The sequence below is a fragment of the Panicum hallii genome, chromosome 8, assembly GCF_002211085.1.
Source record: "Panicum hallii strain FIL2 chromosome 8, PHallii_v3.1, whole genome shotgun sequence".
NCBI classification, from domain to species: Eukaryota; Viridiplantae; Streptophyta; class Magnoliopsida; order Poales; family Poaceae; genus Panicum; species Panicum hallii.
Genome location: NC_038049.1, coordinates 326,339 through 348,928, shown reverse-complemented (window position 1 = coordinate 348,928; position 22,590 = coordinate 326,339). Strand labels below are relative to the sequence as shown.

Here is a 22,590-nt window from a genome sequence, read left to right as displayed (position 1 = left end):
TCGTTAACAGCTCAACTAGACAGCAGAGAAAAAAAATAAGAGAAGAAAATGATTTGGCACATGTAGGTATCGAACCTGCGACCTTCACGTTATTAGCACGACGCTCTAACCAACTGAGCTAATAGGCCTGTTCAATTTTCGTTAAAAACGTCACTTTATTCTGCGGGGAACCAGACAACAAGACATGGACGGTTAGCTTGGGCCTGATCTGGGCTGTTGCAGTTTTCTCTGGTGATCTGGAGGATAATGGGCCACCAAGCCCACTTCAGCTCCCTCTTCAACCAGCTGCTGCTCCTCATTCTTCTTCTCTCGTCGGACAAGAACGCAAGCCAAGTCCTACTCATAAAACCCTAGAGGAGGAGGCGCCGCCGCCGCATCAGCAAAGGAGCCGACGCGTGATGCCGAAATCTAAGCGCAACCGCCCAGGTTGGCATCTCTCTTCCTCGATTCTTGGCCTCGTGTGCTGCTTCCATTGAAGTAGAGAGGGTATTCCCTAGTCTAGTTCACAATTCACATCCATCTCCAGCAATTGCTTGTTTGCCTCACCAATTCTTTCTTGTTTACCCACCCAATGAAAGTTTCTGTGAGAATATTTGCTACGACCTCTTGTTTTTCAAGAGCACAAGAAGTTGTTGTCAAATGTGCTAATTTCTATGCTGGGTGGACGCAGTGACCTTATCAAAGACCAAGAAGAAGCCAGGTTTAGAGCGCAAGGGCAAAGTAGTAGCCGAGATAAAAGATGCCGTCGACCAATACAGCAGCGCCTATGTTTTTACCTACGATAACATGAGGAATCAGAAGCTCAAGGATCTCAGGGAGCAGCTCAAATCATCTAGCAGGTACCCACCACTCGCCTCTTGCCGGATCTTTCTGTCCAAATGCTATAGTGGACCCTGGACACCAACTAATTTTTCTTCTGGTTTGGATATCATCCATTTTACGGTTTTACATTTCCAAGCAGTATTCAATGTTGCACAGCTTATACATATCAACAAGCTTTGTTATGCTACTACATAGTGCCCCTTGAAACCCTGGAACACATTGCTCCTGATACAAGGGTGCCGTGCTTGTTAAACCCTTTAAAACGCTAAGGTTTAGCTCGCACATGTTTTATAGCTGCCGCATTTTTCTGTTCCAGGATATTTCTTGCTGGAAAGAAGGTTATGCAGATAGCGTTGGGGCGGTCACCTGCTGATGAAGCTAAAACAGGCCTCCACAAACTTTCCAAGGTGCGCTTCTCTTTTTCAGAATTCAGTAGACACTGCTTTCATACCACTAATTATGATGTTTTGATCAATTTAACTTCGCTGTGTTTAGTTCCTTCAAGGTGACTCGGGTCTGTTCTTTACCAATCTTCCAAGGGATGAAGTTGAGAGGTGCAATCCATATCTCATCACCATTGCCTACGTTTTTTATAATACACATGTTGTGGCTTACATAAAGTTTGATTATGATCCTTATCATACTTGCAGGCTGTTTCGAGAATTTGAGGAGCATGATTTTGCAAGGACAGGAAGCACTGCCACAGAAACGGTATTCTAGTTTTTGCTTTTGATGTATCTTTAATTGCTTCAGACAGACTAGGAAGACAATGTTTAACCAGACATTCCCCGTGATGAACGATGGCGAGTCTGGGCACTTGGTGTTAATTTATTATTAACATACTAATAGTATCACTCACACCCAGAGTATCATTACTTTGATACTGAAATTTATTTGCAGTAGCTCCTTAGCCTGCCTCAGGTGTTATTCTTCGTGGTGTCAATATCTTTTTTTTTTAGTTTCTTGTATAGTGTTTAACCAAATTTACAACATTGTTTAACAAAGTTTACAATGCCTCAGGTGGAGCTTAAGGAAGGCCCTCTGGAACAGTTTACACATGAAATGGAACCTTTTCTACGCAAGCAAGGACTACCAGTTCGCTTGAACAGAGGTTTGTAGTCTCCCCTGCATTTACACATATACTTAAACGTGCGAAGCAAAATTATTAAAAGGTTCGCCATTGTTGGTGCAGGCGTTGTAGAGTTAGTTGCAGATCATGTAGTTTGCGAGGAAGGAAAACCCCTTTCACCAGAAGCAGCGCAGACTCTGGTAAGAACAGCATATAACACACTATGCAGTCTTTCCTCGATAATTGATTTAAATATGAGGCTGATCGAACTAAGAGGACCATCTTTTAATTTCACTATAGTTACGCTTTGCACACATTTCTCAAAGTCAAATACCTTGGCTGGTGAGTGTCCATAAAAACAGCGTTGGCACCTCAGTTCTTACTGAAATGCTCTTTGTTAGGGTGCTCCAGTAGTCCAGTACTATCTCAATTGTAACTGTGGAAGTGCATCTGTCCATTTTACTCTGAAACCAACATTTACCCCCCTTTTCTTTATGCTTGTCTCTCTGTTTGTACTGAGCCCCTTTTGTTTCCTCTCTCGCAGCGCTTGCTCGGGATCCAGATGGCAACATTCCAGCTATACCTTGTGTGTCGCTGGTCCTGTGATGACTTTGAAGTGTACAAAGAAGGCTTGGCGCACCTAGGAGCTAATGATGATTCTGCTTAAGATCCTTACGTTCCCCGCTGTAAGGACGCACTTGCTGTCTTGTGTTGGGACAGTTTTTGGTATTGTGTGTGCGGCCTTCCCCGGAGTGTTGGAAATTTGAAATTCTGCTTGTGTGTTTCTTTCAGTCCCATCTACTGTAGTGTTGGAGGGTGTAAGCTGATTGGTATATCACTGACCATGCAGTTATTTTTGAGAATCAACGAGTATTTCAATGTCTGAAGATCACCTTTGTTTGGTTCGGTTTGTGGCTTGGGTTTTTGGGTTTTTGTGCAGTGCATGGCTTTGCGTGATTGCTTTAGTGAGGCGATCGATCAGTAGTATAGTCGCCTCACAGAGATGCAGACAATCAAATTTTGTCGCCACAGCAGACTGAATATATTGCCAACACAAGTTCGTCCAGAGAAACTGCCATCATCATCATCGGCTACAAACTTGTTGAGTTCGTGAAAGCAGATAGCTAACAGCTTGCTATGTGAAATAACAACTGTGGAGCTGGATGGCGTTGGTGCCGCTGTGGACGACGGCTGCGCCACCACGAGCATGCTCCAATGTGACTGACGACCCGTGTTCCACAAGAAGCCAAAATGTAGGGCATCAAAGGTCTCCGTTATTCAAAAATAAAGAATACAAGCAGTAGCACTAGGTAGGGCGTAAAAGTTGTAAATAACATACATTGTTTGTCTGCCACGAGGCCATCAGGTATACAACCAAAATGTCTACAGATCGATATTTATCACACTATACAAAATGGTACCAGCTTCCATCAGAATCAACCTAATCATCCTCATCCTATCCGATTACAAGGTATAGCATTTCTCAAACTCTGGCTAGAGATTTCACTCGCCAAAATTTCCTGGCACCATAAAGAATATTAATTCCAAACTGTCATCATCTACAACTCCAAAAAAGTTCTTCTTCTGCTTACACTGGAAAAATCCCAACCATCATCTATGCGCTCTGCAAAACCAATCTAGTAGCTTCCCATTGGCGGCATTCCAAATGCTGGCATCGGACCAGGACCCATTGGAGGCATACCCATTCCACCCATTGGAGGCATGCCCATTCCACCCATCGGAGGTGGACCACCCATGCCAGGCATCGGCGGAGCGGGTAAAGCAAGAGGAAGCAGCTGGGCATACATGTTCTGCACAATGGAATGTTGTCATGCCAACTGCCACAGCTTGAATTATTGATTACACAAACAAGGTGAGCGACGTTTTACATTACCTGCTGAGCAACAAGATCTTTCTCCTCCTTCTCTTTGGCTCTTTCCTCATTTTGTGACTCAATTTTGTCCTTGACTAAATCATCAACCTTGCTGGTGTATTCACGAATGAACTGCATGCACAGCAGGGGGATGTTACTCACAGAAAACTGCACATAAATAAACATCACCAAGGATATGGGCAGAAATAAGGTACCTGCAGGAGATATGGGAAGGCAAAGTCCACCATGTTGTTCATCCATGCAAGCTCAAGGGCAACATCAGGCCGGATCAAGTCATAACAAATGAAGAGGCAAGATGCAAAGCATTCTTTCTTTCCCTGCATTACATAATTGGATATGTATGCTAATCAGAATGCAATGCCGAGCAGATAAAAGACTAGGATTTTTGCTGTAGGCTTATCATTAGATCCAGCAGTCAATAGAGCGTGTTTAAAAGCAAACCTGCTCGATGAAATAGACAAGCAAGTCCTCTGATAGTTCACGGTCACCAGACTGCGAGCATGTCTCCATGCAATCCTTATACATGTTGTCTTTCTTTGATAAAGCAATGGATTGCTTCCATCTGCCAGCCTTCTTGTAGATGTAGGCAGCAATCCTCCTCATCTCAAGCAATTCATGCTTCTCAAGCTGCTCATGAAATGAACTCAAAAGTTATTAAATTAAAAGCAAAAATAAGAAGGATTGCACACTTATCTGGTTCCTTTTTACCTTCTGAGCAAGACCTATCTGATCAAAGTTATCGTGCATGTCAACTGATTCCCGGAGTCTCTCGTAGTCTTCCTCTTCAACATAAAGCTCATTCAACGCTTCATTCACAGCAGAGACATTGTTGCTCTGAACTGCAACCATATAAGGCTTCACAAGATGCAGCTGACCAGCCTGTCCAAAGAACAATAAGACAGTTAGATTTTTTAGATGGAATTTGAAACAGAATTTCCATGTGCACAAAGCAAATTAATATTCATTCAGATGCCAACCTTGCGCATTATGTCTACAACTCTGGTATGATCCAAACGGAGCGCAAGCACATTTAGCATATCGTTGATGAGATCAGGGTGCTCTTGCAAATAGAAGTGAACTGCCTTGTAATATAGTTCAACATTTGCAACTTTAACACAAACATCCTTGAACTGCATATGATCCCAGGCATCTGGAGAGTGGTTCATGATAGTGGTGGCAGCATTGTCAAATTCATCGTACTGTATGTACAGGTAGGTAAGTTCTTTCCAGTGTTGCTGTTCATCGCAAGCCCGGATAAGCTTAGGAATGTTGAGACGGGTGGAGAAAAGTTTGATGTGCTCCATAAGCTTCTCAGAGCGGTATCTAGCATACAGAACTCCCAGTTCTGTGAAGATGCCCATGTGTGCACGTTCAAGACCAAGACCACTCTCCATGAGAGCAATAAGTTCATTGAAGCATCCTCTATTCTGGTAGTATTCACTCACTTCTTCTAAGTCATCAACCTAAAAAAAAGTATGTCAGAAAGGAATAGTTTATAGAATATTTGTAATATAACCTGTCATAGACAAGAAATAATATGAAGTACGTTCTCCTTACCTGGACAATAATATTTAGACCACATATCTGTGCAAGACGGAACTCCTCTGCATCAACACAAGCAAAGCAGACCTCCTTCCATGTTTTCGTGCTGTTAGCCTTACGAGCAGCATCCACAGCACCTTGGAACTGCTTCAGCTTAACCAGGGTAACAGCCAGCTTAGCCCAGTTTGAGATGAAGGCATAGATGATCTTTGCAGCTTCATATAGCTCTTCATCATACAAACGATCACCAACATTTTGGAGGTTGGCAACATTTGGCATAAGAATGAACTCTTCAATATCACTGAGTCTATCAATCTTAGCATATGCAAAGATGAGTTCTCCATCAACTTTGGGCTCCCTTGCCTTTTGTCTTACCATCAGAAGATACTTAACCAAATCATTGTACACATTGGCCTCCTCAGCAGCACGGATGACATCAAGGAAATGTGCCGCATCATCTGCGCGGATGAAGGACTCGATTGCTTCACTGACTAAACCTTCACGTAACTGGGCCTTGGCAACCTGGCTCCAAACAGCATCTTCTTCAACACGGAAAGCAAACTCCTCAGCTCTTTCTATGCTTCGGATGTTGTCCAAGAGAACATTGACAGCCTGCACATTTAAGTTGAACTTCTTGAATATAGCAAAAGCCTCTTCATACAATTGTGCTTCAACAGCAACTTCCCCAACAGCAGGCCCATCAAAGTTGTCAAGTCTGTTCACATAGTCCATGACTCTCGATGGGTCCGCCTTGATCGCAGTCAAGATGAGCAGGTTCTGCAGATTGAAATTTCCACTGAACGCAGAATTCTGAAGAACAATCTTTTCAAGAAGCTCAATCAATTCATGAGGGAGGTCAGCAGTCATGAAAGCCTTAACAGCAGCAGACACTTGCTCCGGGCTCTTGCTCTCAGGTAATGCGGTCGAAACCACCTGGTCAATGAGCTGCCTTCTATATTCATTCTCAGGCTGAAGAACTTTATCCCACAGATCACCATCCATTCTCTCAACCACATATCTGACATAAATGAACATGCAAAATCATCATACAATGGGTATAAAGGTTTCGAACAAACACAAGGTGTCACAACAAGAATAATTACATACCTGGCTTGCAGCTTGAACAATGAGTTTTTGTTAGTGACGTTAATAAGTTCATCGTCACACTGCCCACGCCTGTAAGCAACAACAGCAAGTGTAGGATCCCGCTTTTCACAGTATTTACCCACAACGCGCGAGTCATAAAATGGGTTGGTAGTAAGGAAATGCTCAGGATTATTGTTGCTGTCAATGATTATTTTCCCAAGAGCATTGTGGACATGAACATCTTGGCTACCTTCGCTCACTAAGTGCTCCAAGAATTGAGTGAGCAAACGTAGGCGGTTCCTGGTTCACATATTATCCAGCAAATAAGAACAGTATAAAAGTGGGGTAAAGAGGGAGGGTGTGTATCATTTGAATATGCAGATGGAGGAATATGAGAAACTAACCTCTTCTCGCATTCATCAACCAGTGGCTCAACAGGAAGGAGGGAACGAACAGAGAGAATCAAACCCTTAATAAAATCTTCAGGGCACTCATCGTCGAGTAGTTGGCCCACTACCAAGGGAGCATTCCCAGGATTCACCTAAAAACCAGAGAAAAGAAATAGTCATTCTCATGTTCAACATATTGTGAGGAATGACACCCAAATAACACTTAGTTCAAAGAGGTGCGTACTTTCTGTACATAGCCTTCAATATACCGAAGCATGTTGTTCGTGTACAGATAGTGAGTGAGATCTGGCACAAAACCAAAGCGGTCACAAACATTAATCAGTGGGCGGGCATCAGGTAGTTTTGCTTCCATCAAGAAGTTCTTTGTCTTCTCAGCATCATAGAAGTTAGACTCTCTGGTTACACGTTCCACTTCTTTGATCTGTCCAGTCCTGGCAGCTGCTTCAATGTATTTGAAATGGATTTCTGGGTCCTCACTGTTGCATGATGCAGATATCAGGCATGTCGCGTTTTGAGAAATATGTTCAAATGTCAAACATCAGGATTCAGGAGTAACTACCTGGAGCTCAAATAGGATCCTAAGAAAAAGTAAAGGCCCTCGTAAGATTTGAATTGCTCAAATAGTTTTATGCAAGCATCAACTCCTAGCTGCTCGGAGTATTCTTTTGCAGCCTGCAAGTGTGCCAAAGGTTTCACAATAATTAGAATCATTAGGAAAAAGAGATGTCAGTAGGGCAAGGGGATAGGTCACAGGAAATTAAACAGGATTACCTGCACAACGATTTGAAGATTCCCCCTCAGATTGACCAGTAGAAGGTCCTTCATGCACTCCAAGGCCCACTCTCTTGACAGGGTGCCAAAGAACTCAACAAGAGCCTGTGCAAGAAAGTTGTTAGTGGACAAAACAATAAAAGAACATGTTCAAACATAACTGAACGCTACAAACCTGTGGCTCAATGGCATGGGTATTGACGATGACACGCTTGATATCAGGTAACTCTGAGTAATGCTGCATCACAAAAATATACGATTAGTTAAACAGAAGCGAAGAGAAGAAATCAGCTGCACCAATGCAGAATATCTGACCTGGAGAGCACGCAAGTACAAGCCCGCCTTTTCACACAGCTGAGCAATACGAGGGCGGTCGTAATGACTGAACATACCATTAGCAAGAATGGCATCAGCAACATTTGGGTATGTCACCAAGTTTATCTCCAAAACCTACAGTGCATTCAGACAGAAGCTGCTGAGTAACGAACAATGTCCACATCCAGGGGCAACCATTCATATCCAAAGGGGAAAAAACAACTGCTAACCTTGGTTTGAAGAAAAGCATGCTCTGGCAAGTTTGGTTTCAGAACATCCAACAAAAAAGCTGTTGCCTCCCGTATCATATTCCTCTGTGAACAGAAAGAGTTAGGCATGCAACCAAATTCCATAGTAAATACTAAAAAGGCCAAAAGGAACATTACTAGCCAACAAAACAGATAAATATGAATACAGAGGATACCTGAAGGAAAAGATCAGTAATAGTATTATAATCTACTGGACAACCACCTTCCATTTGTGACATCATGAGAGCAAAGTTCACAGCTCCCTGGTTAATAGAACACAGACCGTGAGACGAGGATTCATAAGGATAATGAAGCCCACAACCAAATATCAAATGTCTAATAAATGGTCAATTTTGTTTAAACAAATCAGTCACCTGTGGATCTGTACGCAAAATGGTCTGGAGAAGGAAGAGATAATCTGGAGTGTACCCAACCTGGAACCAAGTTGTAGGCCAACAACAAAATTCAAAGCTCAACTCAGGTATAGCAGGTAACTGAAAATAAGACTTCAATAAAACTAAAAAAAACAAACCTGCTTTGAGTATATAAGAATCTTGTCAAACTCCCTCCTTTCAGCAAAAGCTGCAACAACTTTAGGGGTTGCCCTAGCCTTTATGTATATTTTTAGGGCAAGATCATTGTCCACAGTCTACATCAAAGGGTACAAGAAATAATTAGCAAACAATCCAGACACAAGGCAGTGGGTGCAACTTGGTAAGGCATGGTAAAACCCATGCAATCAATAAAAACAGCACAACTCACGTCTTACCTTGACAAGATCTCCAAGTTCTTCACTGCACTCTAGCTTGTCTTCCGCCAACCAATTTTCCAGAAGGTTCTTTTTGTTCTGATTGACAACAAGTCGAGATAGCTCAAGAGACTCAAAGGCGTTGAGCTTCCCTCGAGTTAGCAATGTACCAAAGTACTGTAACAGTGGGGGTGTTTGCCCAGCTTGCACAGGAACACTCTGCAGAGCATGTCAACAACAATGCGGTTAAGCAAAGGAACCTCCGCGGTAAGCTGATTAATTGTACATGTGTAAATTAGTCCTGACAGAAGGAGAGCACATGAGATAAACTTAATTGTAGTACTTTTTGGTTTTATATTTCGTTTTATATCAAATAATACTTCAGACGATGAGCAACAACCACAGTTTCTCTTTCGCAGTACACAAGGCTCAACAATTTTAACAGACAAAGCCCCACGATTTTATCAACTTTCTAGCGCAGTCCTCATGTTACTATGCTCTAAGAGAGAAAATTCTACTACTAGCATATCATGCACGGTACCATCACACGTTGACAATGTACAAAGGTGGAACCAGAGAAAAAGAGGCACTAAACAATGATAGCTCTAGGGGCAAACGAATTAGAAATTGACCTGAAACTTTGCAACAGTCTCAGGTGTTCTCAGGAGGCCTTGAGGAGATTCTGCGGCCAGCTCAGCTGCTTCCTTGTATTTCGTCTGTGCAAACAGTTCCTGGAATCTTTGCACAACCTGCAAATACAAATTCAGAGCATCAATAAAACTCATGCAATCTTTTGACACATCAAATGAAATGTGGAAATGTAAATTTAACTACAGAGTCTGTAACTTCAACAACCAGTATAGAGCAGCAATATTTGCATGACAGCAAGAATAATGGTTTTGCAAAACTCTGAAGTACAAGCAATAGACATTGATGTGGCAGGGCACCCTATCAAAACAAGCTGGGTGAAAAACAGCCGATGCATATTAGCCTACGGTAAAGAATGTGACATTTCTATGTATGAATTAACATGCGAATGAAAGGTGTGCTAAGAAGTGACCAAGTAAGCATTTCAACAAAGATACCTCAAGTTAATAAACTAGGGTGAGATAGTTTGTGATCTAGCAAGTAACAGTAGTTTACAGGAGAAATAGATATCTACTCACTAGCCAGTATAAAACTTGTACAAGTTATAAAAAAAATGAGCACAGATAACAGCCAAGAAAGTACTGCTAGCATCCATATCAATCATAGAGGTGGTCGAGCTTACCAAGTTCTCTGCACCAGGAAGATTGGCTCTCTTGGCAAGATTCACAGCTAGCTCAAGGTTGTTTAACTGCATGCCAAAATTGTGTCAAGAGAATTCTATAACATATGCATCAGGAAAAGAAAACAAGTCCAGAAGTGTTGATGTACATACCTGACCACTGACAAAAGGCACAACGGTTGCATCATTAACTGTGGCATGTAAAACCTGCCCTCTTCTGTTGATGGCATAAAATCCACCAGTCGAGGAAGATTCTGCTGTCAAGAATATAGGGTCTGGACTAATTCTATTTCTGTAAACTGCTGCAGCAGTTTCCAAATCATATACAAACAAAAGGCCAAGCTTCGTAATTACATAGATAAGCCCATACTTTTGTGAAACCTGCAGCAAAAAAATGGAATAAAAACATTTTAGATCCATCATGGGATGTTCTAAAAAGTGCACATTGTTACAGCATGATGCTCACCTGCATAGCTACAGGAAAATCATCCTGGAAATCTGGTGGGAAGAAGAGGTCGGCTTGTTTCTTAGAAAAGCCAGGTTTCCCTATAACCAAACAATCAATAAGAACAACAGTGATAAGGGCTCAAATGTCTTTCAGATGAAAAAATAAGCAATGCGAGAGAAAGAATTAGGCAACTCTAAAAGTGTTCACACTGCTAGATAATTTAATCTAGCACTAAACAGAATGAAAAAAAAATCAGTTTGAAAACTTTTCTTAAAATACAAACCTGGCTGGGCGCCCAATTCAATAACATGCAACTTTGAAGTGATTTGTCCAGCATTAGTTGTCTTCGAGGCGAAACAAATAAGGGTTGATGGGTTCTCATTACCAACAACCTAGAAAGGTTAGATAAAATAGAGGTTGGTAAATTACTAATACTAGAAATAAATAAACAAGAATAGAAGACTATAGTCACCACAGGGTAACTGAAAGGTACCTTAAATGATGCAAAAGATGCTGCATGGGCTTCAAGTGCCTGGCTACGCTGCTGATCAACAGAAAAAAGTTGCATATTTCCCTTCACCAGCTGTGGCCTCTGATTGCATGACAAGGAGGCGCGCCAATATGAGAAGCACAGAAAACAAAGTATTATGTAATTACTAATTACTATCTACAGAAGCTTCTCATAGTTCAAAAGGACTCAGTTTTACAGACATAATGTTTTGAATAATAAGAAGATTGGAACGAACGTTAGCAGGCAAGAGGGCAACAGTGATATTAGTTTGTTTAACCTCATTTGACACGTGAACTGTCTAATGATGTCACTAGCAACAAATTTCCGTAATAGCCTACCTCCGGGGCACCAGGTGCAATCCCAATAAGCACAAGCCACTTCTCAGCTGGGTCGCATCGGTAGTTGATGATCTGGTTGTTTGCCAGATTAGCTGTCCTATCAAACATCTTGGTGGGCTCAGAATCACCTTCAATTGACCAGTGATAAACTGATGTTTGTGTTACTAAACCCAACAACTTGGGAGTGATCCATTTCCAAAACACAACCTGCAGTTCAAAAGTAATGGTACATGACGCATTACCTCAAGTGCATCTCATTGAACATCTAGGGGGGGGGAAGATAGATGTAACATTATTAGAAAGGCTTCTGCACCTGCTCCGGCATCTGATGAGACTTTATCTTAGTCTTAGCCTCAATATTGAATATTTGAAGGTGATCCTGTGTTGTCCCAGGTATTTGGGCTGAAAAATTCAGTAAATATTTACTGTTATTACAAACTACAAAGTAATCAAACTAAACAGCCAGCAACTATAGCAACTGAAATACTAGATGTCTAAAATCCAAATTCATCGTGTTGGAACTAATAACAGAACCAACGGCACACTTCATTCAACAAAATATTTTTCAGATAATTTAAACAAGCAATACCAAGTAAGCCAGCAGACAAGTCATCGATCCAATGTGAGCAGCAACTCCGAAACCTCAAACAGACTTGAGTGTTAGAACCCTAATGCTTCTCCAACCTATTTCTACACTATGTTGAACTACAGGAAATTTGACGTCACAGTAATAATATTTATATGAATTGCTTATATGGCAGGCTAGAATTATAGCAGCCTAGCATAATGTTAACAGGGCCTTGTTCATTCTACATGACTTGTGCAAGATCAGGCTAAACAGCAAGGTAACGTTTTAGGTAGTTATTATGCAGATCACACTAGATTGCAAGATCCTAAGCGAGTCACAAATGCAGATTCAGATGCTGCGTTAAAAGGAACTAGGAAGTAGTAGAAGCTGAGATCGCTGCCCAATTCTTAGAGATCCCATGAGGCGACTATTCAACAAGGACTTGACTAGGATGATAAGATGAGATCCCGCGCGGTGGAGTGAAGCGAATGGGCAGATCTAAGAGAGCGGTAGGTAGAGGAAGGAGGTACCAACCTTTGAGCGCGAGGATTCTGGTGTTGGGGTTCATGAGCGCAGAGTCGGCGGTGATAGGCCGTCGGAGCGGCTGCATGGGCATGGCCATGTCGATGATGACGACGCTGTTCTGCGGCGAGGTCTCGCGGACGCAGATGTATTTCTCCGACTCCATGGTGACATGGGTGAAGGTGACGAACTGCGGGGCGATGCCCAGGCTGGTGAGCTGCGGGCAAGCACGAGGCCATTGTCAGTGGATCAGCGAAGGCAACGAAGCGGGGAGATCTGCGAGGGAGGGGGGGATGGGTTGTTACCGTGAGGGCCTCGCGCATGGCGATGGGGGCGTTGGCCGCCGCCATGGCGACGGGCGGCGGTGCCGAGATCTCTCTCTCTCTGGAGTCGGCAGCGGAGGCGGCGGCGACGGGTGGAGCCTCCACTCGGATCTGATCTGAGCTTCCCGAAGACGGGAAGACGGGAACCAGCGGGGCAGAGAAAAAGAGACCAACAACAGCAAGGGGAATTTAGCCTCCCATGTGGTGGTGCTCGTCACTTTCGCTCATTACACCCTCACCTTTCCTCTATTTCCCTCCTCTCTTTGTACCAACCCACCCCTCCTTCCTTCACTACCAAGGCATTTCATCTTTTTTCCTTTAAGCTAAAAAGGTCTCAAAATATAATTCACTTGTATTTCCTTCCAATTTTACAATTATGTGGAACTCATGTTCATATATGGGCATGAGAGTTCAATAAAATACAAAAAAAAGTTAGGATAAAGTCATCTTATTGCCTATACCACTAGTTGATAATATTCGCAATGCTATAACAATTTGATTTTGACTTGGGATAGGGTAAATATAAGGCATGACCTTTTAATCACAGTTTTAACTGGGACCATGCATTTAATCCATCAAATTTGTTTATGAGCTTCTCGTGCAAGTAATCTATACTTGAGCTTTTGGTCCCATGTTAAATTTTGACAATCGCATGTCATTCTAGGCAAAGGTAAAACGTTGTAGGAATTTTATTTCTTTTACATCTAACCTAAAGGAGTTTGTCCAAACTAGATGGATAGAAGTGGTGAAATATGTCCGCAGGGATATATTGTGTGTTTACATACTACAATGTAAAAAGAGAAACACATAATGTTTATTTGTTCATTCTTTTCATCTTGGGTTGTTGGGTTCTTAGTCAATAGTATTTATCATTATATTATATCATGCAACTATATGTTGACGCGTGCATTGGCAAAGGAAAAAAAATGACATGAAAACCTAGATAGAGATTATGGTTATTAGTTTTTTCTAATCTTTTATAGTAATTAACTGTATAATCCATGTACTGTAGGGTTATGGATGAATAAATAATTATAATAACCTTCTTCGCTAATAGGAGTACAATATTCATTAATAGCCAAGACACAGCAGATTATGTTATCATAATGCAAGTCTTAGATAGCATGGATAAGATTAGGAGCAATGTTTGATAAGGAAAACACAAAATTTGTTTTTTCTTTCCAAAAACATGAGTCATCGTAATACCTATCTCACTTTTATTGAAAATTAAAAGGTACCCACGAGAAAGTTATAAAGAGTATATTGATACTTTTTTAATCTGTAGCATTATCAATAATTTACTATTGAGATAATTATCAATATTTTTATAGAAAAAGAGATTTATGGTCCAAATCTAAATAATTTAGTTCAAAAACTAGCTAATCATTATTCTTTACAGCGTTGTTTTCATTTGATGCAAAACATTAGTCTGTTGAGATGAGAATTATTTTAATGACATGTTGGATTCTGAACTGTTTTGTAACAACCGTTAGAAGTGTATTTGGAATACCTAACTTAAGTAGGGTGTATTTGGAAAACTACACCAAGAAAACATGGCCATAGTCTCAACTAACTGCTGAGGCCAGCTGGGCTACTGAAGAAACGGGCCTGATCTGGGCTGTAGCCCACGGATTAGTGTGTACAATAATGCACACGAGTTGCATAGGGCCCAACAACACATTGAGGCCTTTATGATTTTATTTAAAGTTGCGTTTGCGTAGCATCATCACAACAGTTTTCTTTCAGAACGTAACAACTCTTTGGCAATGCAAAATCAACGAGATTTCTGTAGCATCCGTTGTTACAGGGACAACCAAGATGAAACTTCTAATCATAAATGCGCCTAAAACACGCTCAGAAAAAAGTCAAAAAACTCAACATTATTTTACATGATTCTCCTCCTGTATAGATGCTTCTCAAGCATTAGAAGCACTGCGTATATATATGCACCTTGTGTGTAATCCAACAGGAAACAGGCTACATGTGGCTAATTTCTGTCTGGAAACTAGTATATATATATTCAGAAGGCAACTTCTACATGAGCGCTGCTGTTCGCTCAATTGGCTAACTCACAACCCATTTACACTTCAACCGAACCATCTTACATGCCATGCCATCAGTGATCAGCCCATCCATTTCCTTTTTGCTCTAACGCTTACTCAATCTACCCAAAAAGAAAGAAAAAAGAATGAATAATCATACATTTTTCCTATGCCATGGTAAAAACCACAAGCCCCTGCTAAGATTCTCATTGGGGAGGAGGCAGTGACTGCAAGGGAGGAGGCGCAAAATTAGAATGCCAAGATGATTTCGAAAGGATCCTCGTGTAAAGTATCTGGTTCCACACATCTGGCACGCCGGGAAGGCACCAATGGATGCAGTCTGCGAACTTCTCCGGGTCCGCCTTCTGCTTTGGCGTCAGCAGCTTACCTTGCCGGATGGAATACAGCGATGTGTGGGCGTCCTTCCGATAATCTGACATCCTCGTGATGTTGATCACTGTGACTGGAACCTTCTCCATGGAGCTAGCCACCTTTACTACCAGATCAAACATCCGCATGTCATGGTACAGGTCCAGGGGTTGGCTGTAGTTCTGATACGGAAGCGTCTCCTTTACGCATCTGATCCCCTCAGGGTTTCCCCAGTTCTTTGGGCTGTTTTCACAAAAAGGAAGCAAGTTTTAGCAAGACCAACGCATAAAGAAATGTCTGAAATATCATGATGATTCGCAAGTAAAAAACAACAGAAATTTGAAGCTAGTTTTATGCTGACACCATCTAACCACAATTGCTTTTATTTTGTTCCTTTTCTATATTTTTTCCAACTGGTACAAGAGTACATCAGAATAAAATCAAACAACACTCCAAGAATTCAATATGATTCAGCGCCAAAGAATCCTATAGTCATACAAGGCGTAAAAACAAAGTCAAAGTGCATCATACAAGATGCAACAAATGGTGCCTGCTTTCTCTATTATGCTGTCCAGGACATGCCCATGTGGAAGCATGTGGTGTAAGAGTCCTATGAAACATTAGTATTGTAGACACCAACACTGACTTTTGCAAAATACTTGCTACAAGGCGCTCAAGGCTCACATGATGCCTATATTTTACTCTGCTCCAGAGACGCTCACTATTATAATAATAAGTTAGTTTGAGTCTAACAATGCACAAGAGTTGAAACCTGATGATAGAGCCGGCCAATAAAATTTAACTGCAACCAGTAATAGAGCAATTCTATGCTATTTAAATATGCCATTGATCCTTGATTAAGATAACAACTGATTAGCCTCATTGTAGCTGACACTCACATGGGAGATGCAAGTATGTAACAAACGTGAAGAGTAAAAAATTCTAAGAGAGGATAAACATTCAGGCATTTTGGCAAAATGGCTGGATAATTGAGTAACAACAAGAAAGAAATCGGTATGCGTATGTAACTCACTGCAGGCTACATATATAGGGGGTGTTTGGTTCCAGAGGGCTAAACTTTAGCCCTGCCACATCAAAGAGAATCTTGTCATTTAGAAGTATTAAATAAAGTCTAATTACAAAACTAATTGCAGAACCCTAGGGCTAATTCGCGAGACGAATCTAATGAGGTATATTAGCCCATGATTAGCGGATGATTACTGTAGCATCACTGTAGCAGATTATGGATTAATTAGGCTCATTAAATTTGTCTCGCGAATTAGCACCCATCTGTGCAAAAAGTTTTATAAACAGATTTTATTTAATACTTCTAAATAGCAAGATTCTCGTTTGATGAGACGGGGCTCAACTTTAGCCCCTAGGAACCAAACAGGGCCATAATATTGCATTCATATTTAACTGGTGATGGCAGCACCGATGATAAGTCAAAGGCCACCTCTATTGACTTACTATTCTAACCACTATGTCTCAGCTTAGTGCGAACATGATAGAGAATTGGGAGTCCCGTGAATAATATAATTTCATTTCCGCCAAATGTATTACTATATTTTATTTTTCTTTCAGCCCAACTAGGAGGCAACATTCAAGTAGATATTCTCATAGTAAAAGTAGAGCTCTTTAAGACTGTAATTATATCAAACTAAATTCAAATACTCCAAGGTCACAAGTTGAACTTACAATGGTGTAATTGCCCAACTGTTTTACTAGGATAAGCATCCCCTTCTTTCTCAAGCGGAACAGCAACTTTAATAGTCATGTCATGGCATTACAAATAACAAAAAAAAAGCCTTCATCGTGACTTCAAAACATTTTTTTTCCCGGGAAGGGGGGGGGGGGTGGTCCTTGGTAATCATCCATGTATCTATCTTTTTTAACCACTAAAACACGCCAGCATATCACCACAAGTAGTCACAGTCTAAATCTCTATCAGGAAGCAGGACAAATAGAGAAGCCAATTCCAAAACAGTGGGACTCCTTTTTTTTTCTGTATAGAGGTTGTTTACATGTCAGATCCCAGTTTTCATGTTGCTTGTGATGCAAAAATGACACAGAAATATCAGCTAACCCACATCACACCACATGTGAAACAGTCCTCTTTTTGCTGTTGGACCAAATGGTGCCTTTTCCCTACCTAACTGTAAGCCAGACCCACATAGAAGTTTGTTGAGATCCTAACAGTCTCCCTGCCATCCCTACATACTAATTTTGGTGTACTTCAGTCTACACATACTTATGAACCTAAGATTCCATATATCATGTGAATCACACTACGCCTGAAATATAGTGATACACATATTAACTTAGGATTCCATCAGTCTTTAATTTTGCAAACACTCAGTTGTCAAGATTATTGACATGTATATATCATGGATTCATGGTACCAAGTCTACAGTACCCTCCCTTTCTGATTGCGTGTACGATGAATCTGAGAGATATCTTCTTGAGAGTAGTGAATGAAGTCTAGGAAACTGAAATAAATCTGGATTTTGACATCCATGCAAAAATGTGGACTATAAGACCAATAAGTTAGGCCATCATTTTCCTTAGTGGGTCATGGACTAACCAAACAGCTGAATTCCAAACATTGACCACAGAGTTTGGTAGAGTGGACAATGACATTGTGCCCTGCAGACTAGAAAAGAGGAACATTGCTTCTGTAGAAGGCAACTTGGGCTTAACAAACCACTTCAATCAAGCCTATGTATGGAGTCCAATTGGTCTGACAGTGGTCCAAAAAGCTCAAGGTTGCATTGCAAATCACTCCTAAAGGAACTAATCAAAGTCCACAGCAAACCACCATTGTTTGTACCGTATAAGGAAAAAGAAAGGAAATATAAATGCAGCTTTTGTTCACCTGATGTGAAGAGGAGAAATTGTCATGAAGAAGACGGACGTGCGGGCAGGGTCAATGTTGTTATTTAACCATTCAGACCACGTCTTGAACACTCGTCCATATGCCTCAATCCTGGGAACCTCGTCGTGCTGTGACCAATACCTTGAATTTGGTCTCCTGTAAAAATTCAACACCCTTAGAACACAATCACAATGCTTGATTGCAGATAGCTGCAGCGAAGCTATGCATCTCCAGTCCGGAATCAGATGGGAATTGATCCAGCAGAAAGGAGTGAATGATGGAGACTGACCTGACTTTCATGTCGGCGGTGTTCATCCACCAGATGTAGGTATTGAAGATGAGGTAGTCGACGTCCTTCCAGTACTTGGCGTGTCCCTCGATCCGCTCGGGCCTGATGATCCGGTGCTCGATGCTATGGATCTTGGGGTTGTCGGAGTTGGACTCGACGAGAAAGGGCGCCCAGTAGAACTCGAGGGTGGCGCGGTACTCCTTGGCGTGGAAGATGGTGAGGGAGCCCCGCTTGACGATCTTCTTCCTGCCCTTGGATAGAATGGGCTGCACCAGGCACACGAGCGACTCCCACTGGTTCCGATTGAGCGAGTCCCCCACGAACATGAGCCGCTTCCCGCGCATGGTCTCCATGAATCTCCGGGCGTCGAACCTGCTTTGATCCCCAAATTAGAGCTACTACTATTGGATTGGAGAGCAAAGATGCAATCTTTATCGCAATTAGTAGGCAAGAAAAACGCCAGATCTGGATCGGAGCAGAATGGAAATGAAGGGAAGAAAGTACGTTGGGAGGGAGCAATGGTTGGGCTGCCATTTCCAGTACTGCCATGTATCGTCGGGTCTGCCGTTGGCGAGGCAGGTGACCTGCTTGGTGAGGAAGGTGCACTCCTTCTCCCTGTAGGCCGGGAGCGAGACGTTGTCGAAGACCCAGCGACCGTCGGAGAGGTCGCAGGTGGGCGGGGGGAGCACAAGCGGGGGCAGCCCCGAGACGTTGTACAAGTCGGCGTCGGGGTAGAGGTAGTCGTCGATGGAGAGCTCGGCGATGGTGCGCACGTCCTCGCCGTACATGAATAGGGCGAGTAGGAAGAAGGCGACGACGAGCGTGGTGACGGGGGAGCGGCGCGCCGCGGCGAGGAGGGAGCGCGCGGAGGAGGAGAGGAGGCCCAAAGGGCGGGGCTTGGGAGGCGGGGGATCGGAGGGGGAGCTGGTGGCAGTGGGAGGCGGTGCCTTGGCCATGGCGGCGATGGAGCTGGTGCTGGTGCTGGTGCTGCCGGGGAAGGACGGGGATGCCACGCCCACGCCCCCCAAGTCAAGGCCGCCGATCCCGCGGCTTCAGATTCATTTTGTATAGGAGTAGGCTTGCTTCTTCCCTTCCCTCTTCCATTGGGGCGGGCAGTTGGGCCGGCAAGCGCCAAGGAGAAGTGTCGGCGTCGGTCCGCGGTGGGTAGAGGGTGGTGGTCTCTGTCTGGTGGCCATTCTCACTCACAACTCACCGCACTGCCTGAAACGAACTTCAACGTCTACTGGAGTGTCCAGTAGCCCCTCAATCAGGAGGGAGAAAAAGCTAGTAGAGCAGAAGAGGAACAAAACACCATTGGTCTAGTGTGGTGATACAACCTTTGCTACCTTCCTTTCATTTTGGTGCATTTTATTCCAGGGCGCTAGCTTGGAGGGGCACCTAGGCAAAAATGATAGCATTAGGGCAGCCTCTCTAATTTGGGATCAATAAATGATGACAGTTAAATTTCATACAGACCCACCCGGGTGCCTTGCTTGGCAATTGGCACGAGTGGATTAAACAATACTAGCATGCATTCACGCAAGGACACATGAGCTTGTAGTTAGGATGGAGTTGATAGGTGGTCCAAGGATTTTGACCTATATCGTGTTTGCTTGCAGCAGCCGTAACCTTTTCAAATTCAAATCTCCATCAAATTTTGGGACCGGGGTAACCTTTTCAAATTTTGCTTGAGATCTCCCCATTCATTAATTATTTATTAATCAGAGTGCTCTCCTTGTGCTAGCTGCGGCTACGGAGAGCCAGCAAGCAAAAGCGAAAACGCATATTTTACTTGTTTCCCTTCCATGATCCATCAGCCTGTCTCTTCCATGGATGATGTCTGTAACGACTCGGCTTATTTTATTTTAGAAAAAAAAGAATTTAATACTTTTAGCAACAACTTATTTAAAAAACTTTGAAAGAACAACGCATTTTTTTCCTCAAAAAGAAAAGAAGAACGGCTTAGGGCGTTTATTTTAGGTCTGCAGTGTATCGAAGGTGGGGGGCATCTGGGCAAGAATGCAGCCCGACAAGAAGTACGCAGGCGACCATGGCCCATCCGTGTATGACTGGTGCGGGTGGAGCAGGAGGCGCACCAAACAGCCCTTACTATTACCACTGGGCTCACACAAGTCGGCATCTTCCTCTTTTTCTCCTATTGGAATTAAATGGGCTGAGTGATTAGAAGAATATTTGCACACTAACTGATCAGAGATCTAGATGACACCTTTGAGTAAGGTTAGAGACCTCTTAGATATAAGTAATAATGTTTTCAGAGGAACGTAATTTCACATTGTTTTTGTTGTCGTTGTTGTTGTAAGCGTTAATTACTTCTTTTGATCTGTGCGCATGGAGGTATGGACAAATATATAGTAAAGTGAAACCAAGGGATCAGTAACCAGGAGAGGAACGCTATTGATGTTCTGGCTATCCACACCATGCGCATGCATATAATTAGGCTATCTTGCTATTCTCCGATCACAATATCTATTACTAATAAGGTTATCTCCCATGATATGATTGAGATAGTGCAAGTGCACTAGCTCTTGAACAAGAGATTGCACGCTTCCTCTTCTTATTATCTTCCGTCTTCCGTGTAAGTAAAATGGTAAGTTAATCTTTTATAAACTATCTAAGGTGTTATTATTGGAGGAGGCCTTAATAACTGTTCGCTGCTCTTTCATGTTTTTTTTCTCACCTTTGCATTTACTAGCACCTGCTTCAATCGATCCTTATCCACTATACTGTACTTATCTGGCAGGTACCACTAGCTCTTAGCTTGATCATCAGTTAGATCTCAGGAAGTTCTTATATCCTCCTCATAATGTGAATCTACTAGATTACAAGTGTTATGATTCAGAGCAATAATTAGTTAGCAGATAAGTTATGATCGAACTGAAGCAAAGTTGACATGAGCGCGCGCTACTAGTACAGAAGCCGGCGATCCTGACGGTGCCCGGAGGGCTAAGCGTGGCGTGCAGCACGGCCAAGGCTGTCGAGCGGGATTCATCTCCATTTTTTGTTAAAAAAAATGGATTTATCACCATCAGTTGTATCACTGTAGAAGGTTTTATGAATTTTAGAGGTGATTTGGAGGTCGTTTTAGTTAAGAAAAGAGGGGTGAAAACCACAAATTACTATTAACTGACAAAGTTGCCAGTAGGACGAATGAAGGGATAGAAATTAAAAATAGAGTCAAATAAGGAAGATTCAACTTTTGAAGGTCATAGAAGGAAGTTGTATTATTTCTAGGACCATAGAGGGAATTTACTCATAAAAAGATTTTTTACAATTATTAGAGTATAATATCAGCATAAGGACGAGTTTGACTCCAAAACAAAAGTTAAGGGACTATATTGGTCAATTTAAAAGTCGAGGGACGAAAATATCTATTTTGCCATATATATTCTAGCCTACACAATTCTAATCAAACAAATAACATGAACATGTTGCGATTTTCTTTTCAAAATTGTATACATAAAAAACATGAATCCTAGCATGTTTTCAGATGAAGGAAAGTTTATTTCAAAATTAAATAACACTCCGGCCTCTACACACAACACTTTATTAAGATGATGAACCCAGTCATTACGATAGGTAAGAAAAATAAAAAAATGAATAAGACAAATAAAGCAGTTCCCTGTGCACCGATCTATTCCAAGGAGCTCGGAGAAGACAACCAAACCAAACAAATAAGGAAACATCCGATTCTTGATGGACTTGCTCTTGGAGAAGAGCCGATGGAGGAGATGCACGGCTGTACCTGATCGAGTTGCTTGCTCGTGTGCTGCCGCTCGGCTCGGTCGTCTGCTCAAATGGACGTGTCACCTCTCGTGGAGCCAAAGCTTGGCTTGCTACCCGCCAATCTGCAGCTGCTGCTCACGTGCCGTGCCTTGATGGGCCACTCCAGCCTTTTCTCTTAGCAGGACCTTAGGCTGGTACCAATGGGGGGGCGGTACTGCCCCCCTGTCGGCCCAACTCAGGCGGGAGCGAGGCGGGAGGCGGGCGGGAGGGAGAGAGAAGACGGGAGCAATCCCGCTCGCCCACGTTGGCAGGCGTGCGGGGGCGGGAGGCGCGCGGTAGCGAGGTAGTGCACTGGCGTCGGCGTGCGCGGGGCAGAGGATGTGACGTGG

General features: G+C 42.6%; 3 protein-coding genes and 1 non-coding gene across 4 annotated transcripts; 1 reads left to right on the top strand and 3 right to left on the bottom strand.

Moving 5' to 3' along the window:
- Positions 1-54: 54 nt before the first annotated feature.
- TRNAI-AAU lies at positions 55-128 on the bottom strand. Its single transcript has one exon. It is a non-coding gene; the product is annotated as a tRNA-Ile (tRNA).
- A 141-nt stretch (positions 129-269) lies between these two features.
- LOC112903488 (mRNA turnover protein 4 homolog) lies at positions 270-2,780 on the top strand. Its single transcript, XM_025972757.1, has 8 exons — positions 270-426; positions 671-839; positions 1,139-1,229; positions 1,318-1,376; positions 1,473-1,533; positions 1,843-1,933; positions 2,015-2,091; positions 2,436-2,780. Exons 1-8 carry the CDS (start codon positions 399-401, stop codon positions 2,556-2,558), a joined length of 699 nt encoding a protein of 232 aa, XP_025828542.1. The 5' UTR covers positions 270-398; the 3' UTR covers positions 2,559-2,780.
- Positions 2,781-3,145: 365 nt separating this feature from the next.
- LOC112903487 (clathrin heavy chain 1) lies at positions 3,146-13,041 on the bottom strand. The gene is made up of 29 exons (XM_025972755.1): positions 12,865-13,041; positions 12,572-12,776; positions 11,783-11,871; positions 11,470-11,676; positions 11,114-11,212; positions 10,904-11,012; positions 10,639-10,718; positions 10,326-10,553; positions 10,176-10,241; positions 9,538-9,654; positions 8,927-9,124; positions 8,690-8,806; positions 8,532-8,591; positions 8,334-8,420; positions 8,140-8,223; positions 7,910-8,044; positions 7,770-7,832; positions 7,595-7,699; positions 7,383-7,495; positions 7,047-7,299; positions 6,818-6,954; positions 6,435-6,713; positions 5,343-6,345; positions 4,763-5,248; positions 4,494-4,664; positions 4,227-4,412; positions 3,980-4,102; positions 3,786-3,896; positions 3,146-3,702 (listed from the first exon to the last, which is right to left on the bottom strand). Exons 1-29 carry the CDS (start codon positions 12,907-12,909, stop codon positions 3,529-3,531), a joined length of 5,130 nt encoding a protein of 1,709 aa, XP_025828540.1. The 5' UTR covers positions 12,910-13,041; the 3' UTR covers positions 3,146-3,528.
- Positions 13,042-14,866: 1,825 nt separating this feature from the next.
- LOC112903034 (protein trichome birefringence-like 28) lies at positions 14,867-19,413 on the bottom strand. Its single transcript, XM_025972239.1, has 4 exons — positions 18,962-19,413; positions 18,458-18,829; positions 18,169-18,324; positions 14,867-15,536 (listed from the first exon to the last, which is right to left on the bottom strand). The coding sequence occupies exons 1-4, from the start codon at positions 19,411-19,413 to the stop codon at positions 15,131-15,133; spliced, it is 1,386 nt and encodes a 461-aa protein (XP_025828024.1). The 3' UTR covers positions 14,867-15,130.
- Between the last annotated feature and the right edge of the window lie 3,177 nt (positions 19,414-22,590).

Coding starts and splice junctions, on each gene's coding strand:
- LOC112903488 (XM_025972757.1), top strand. CDS start 399: ATGCCGAAATCTAAGCGCAACCGCCCAG. Junction 427..670: donor ATCTAAGCGCAACCGCCCAG/GTTGGCATCTCT, acceptor GGGTGGACGCAG/TGACCTTATCAAAGACCAAG. Junction 2,092..2,435: donor CAGAAGCAGCGCAGACTCTG/GTAAGAACAGCA, acceptor CCTCTCTCGCAG/CGCTTGCTCGGGATCCAGAT.
- LOC112903487 (XM_025972755.1), bottom strand. CDS start 12,909: ATGGCGGCGGCCAACGCCCCCATCGCCATGCGCGAGGCCCTCACG. Junction 7,496..7,594: donor ATCTTCAAATCGTTGTGCAG/GTAATCCTGTTT, acceptor GCACACTTGCAG/GCTGCAAAAGAATACTCCGA. Junction 4,665..4,762: donor TTGTAGACATAATGCGCAAG/GTTGGCATCTGA, acceptor TTCTTTGGACAG/GCTGGTCAGCTGCATCTTGT.
- LOC112903034 (XM_025972239.1), bottom strand. CDS start 19,413: ATGGCCAAGGCACCGCCTCCCACTGCCACCAGCTCCCCCTCCGATCCC. Junction 18,830..18,961: donor AACCATTGCTCCCTCCCAAC/GTACTTTCTTCC, acceptor GGATCAAAGCAG/GTTCGACGCCCGGAGATTCA. Junction 15,537..18,168: donor ATTTCTCCTCTTCACATCAG/GTGAACAAAAGC, acceptor TTGTGAAAACAG/CCCAAAGAACTGGGGAAACC.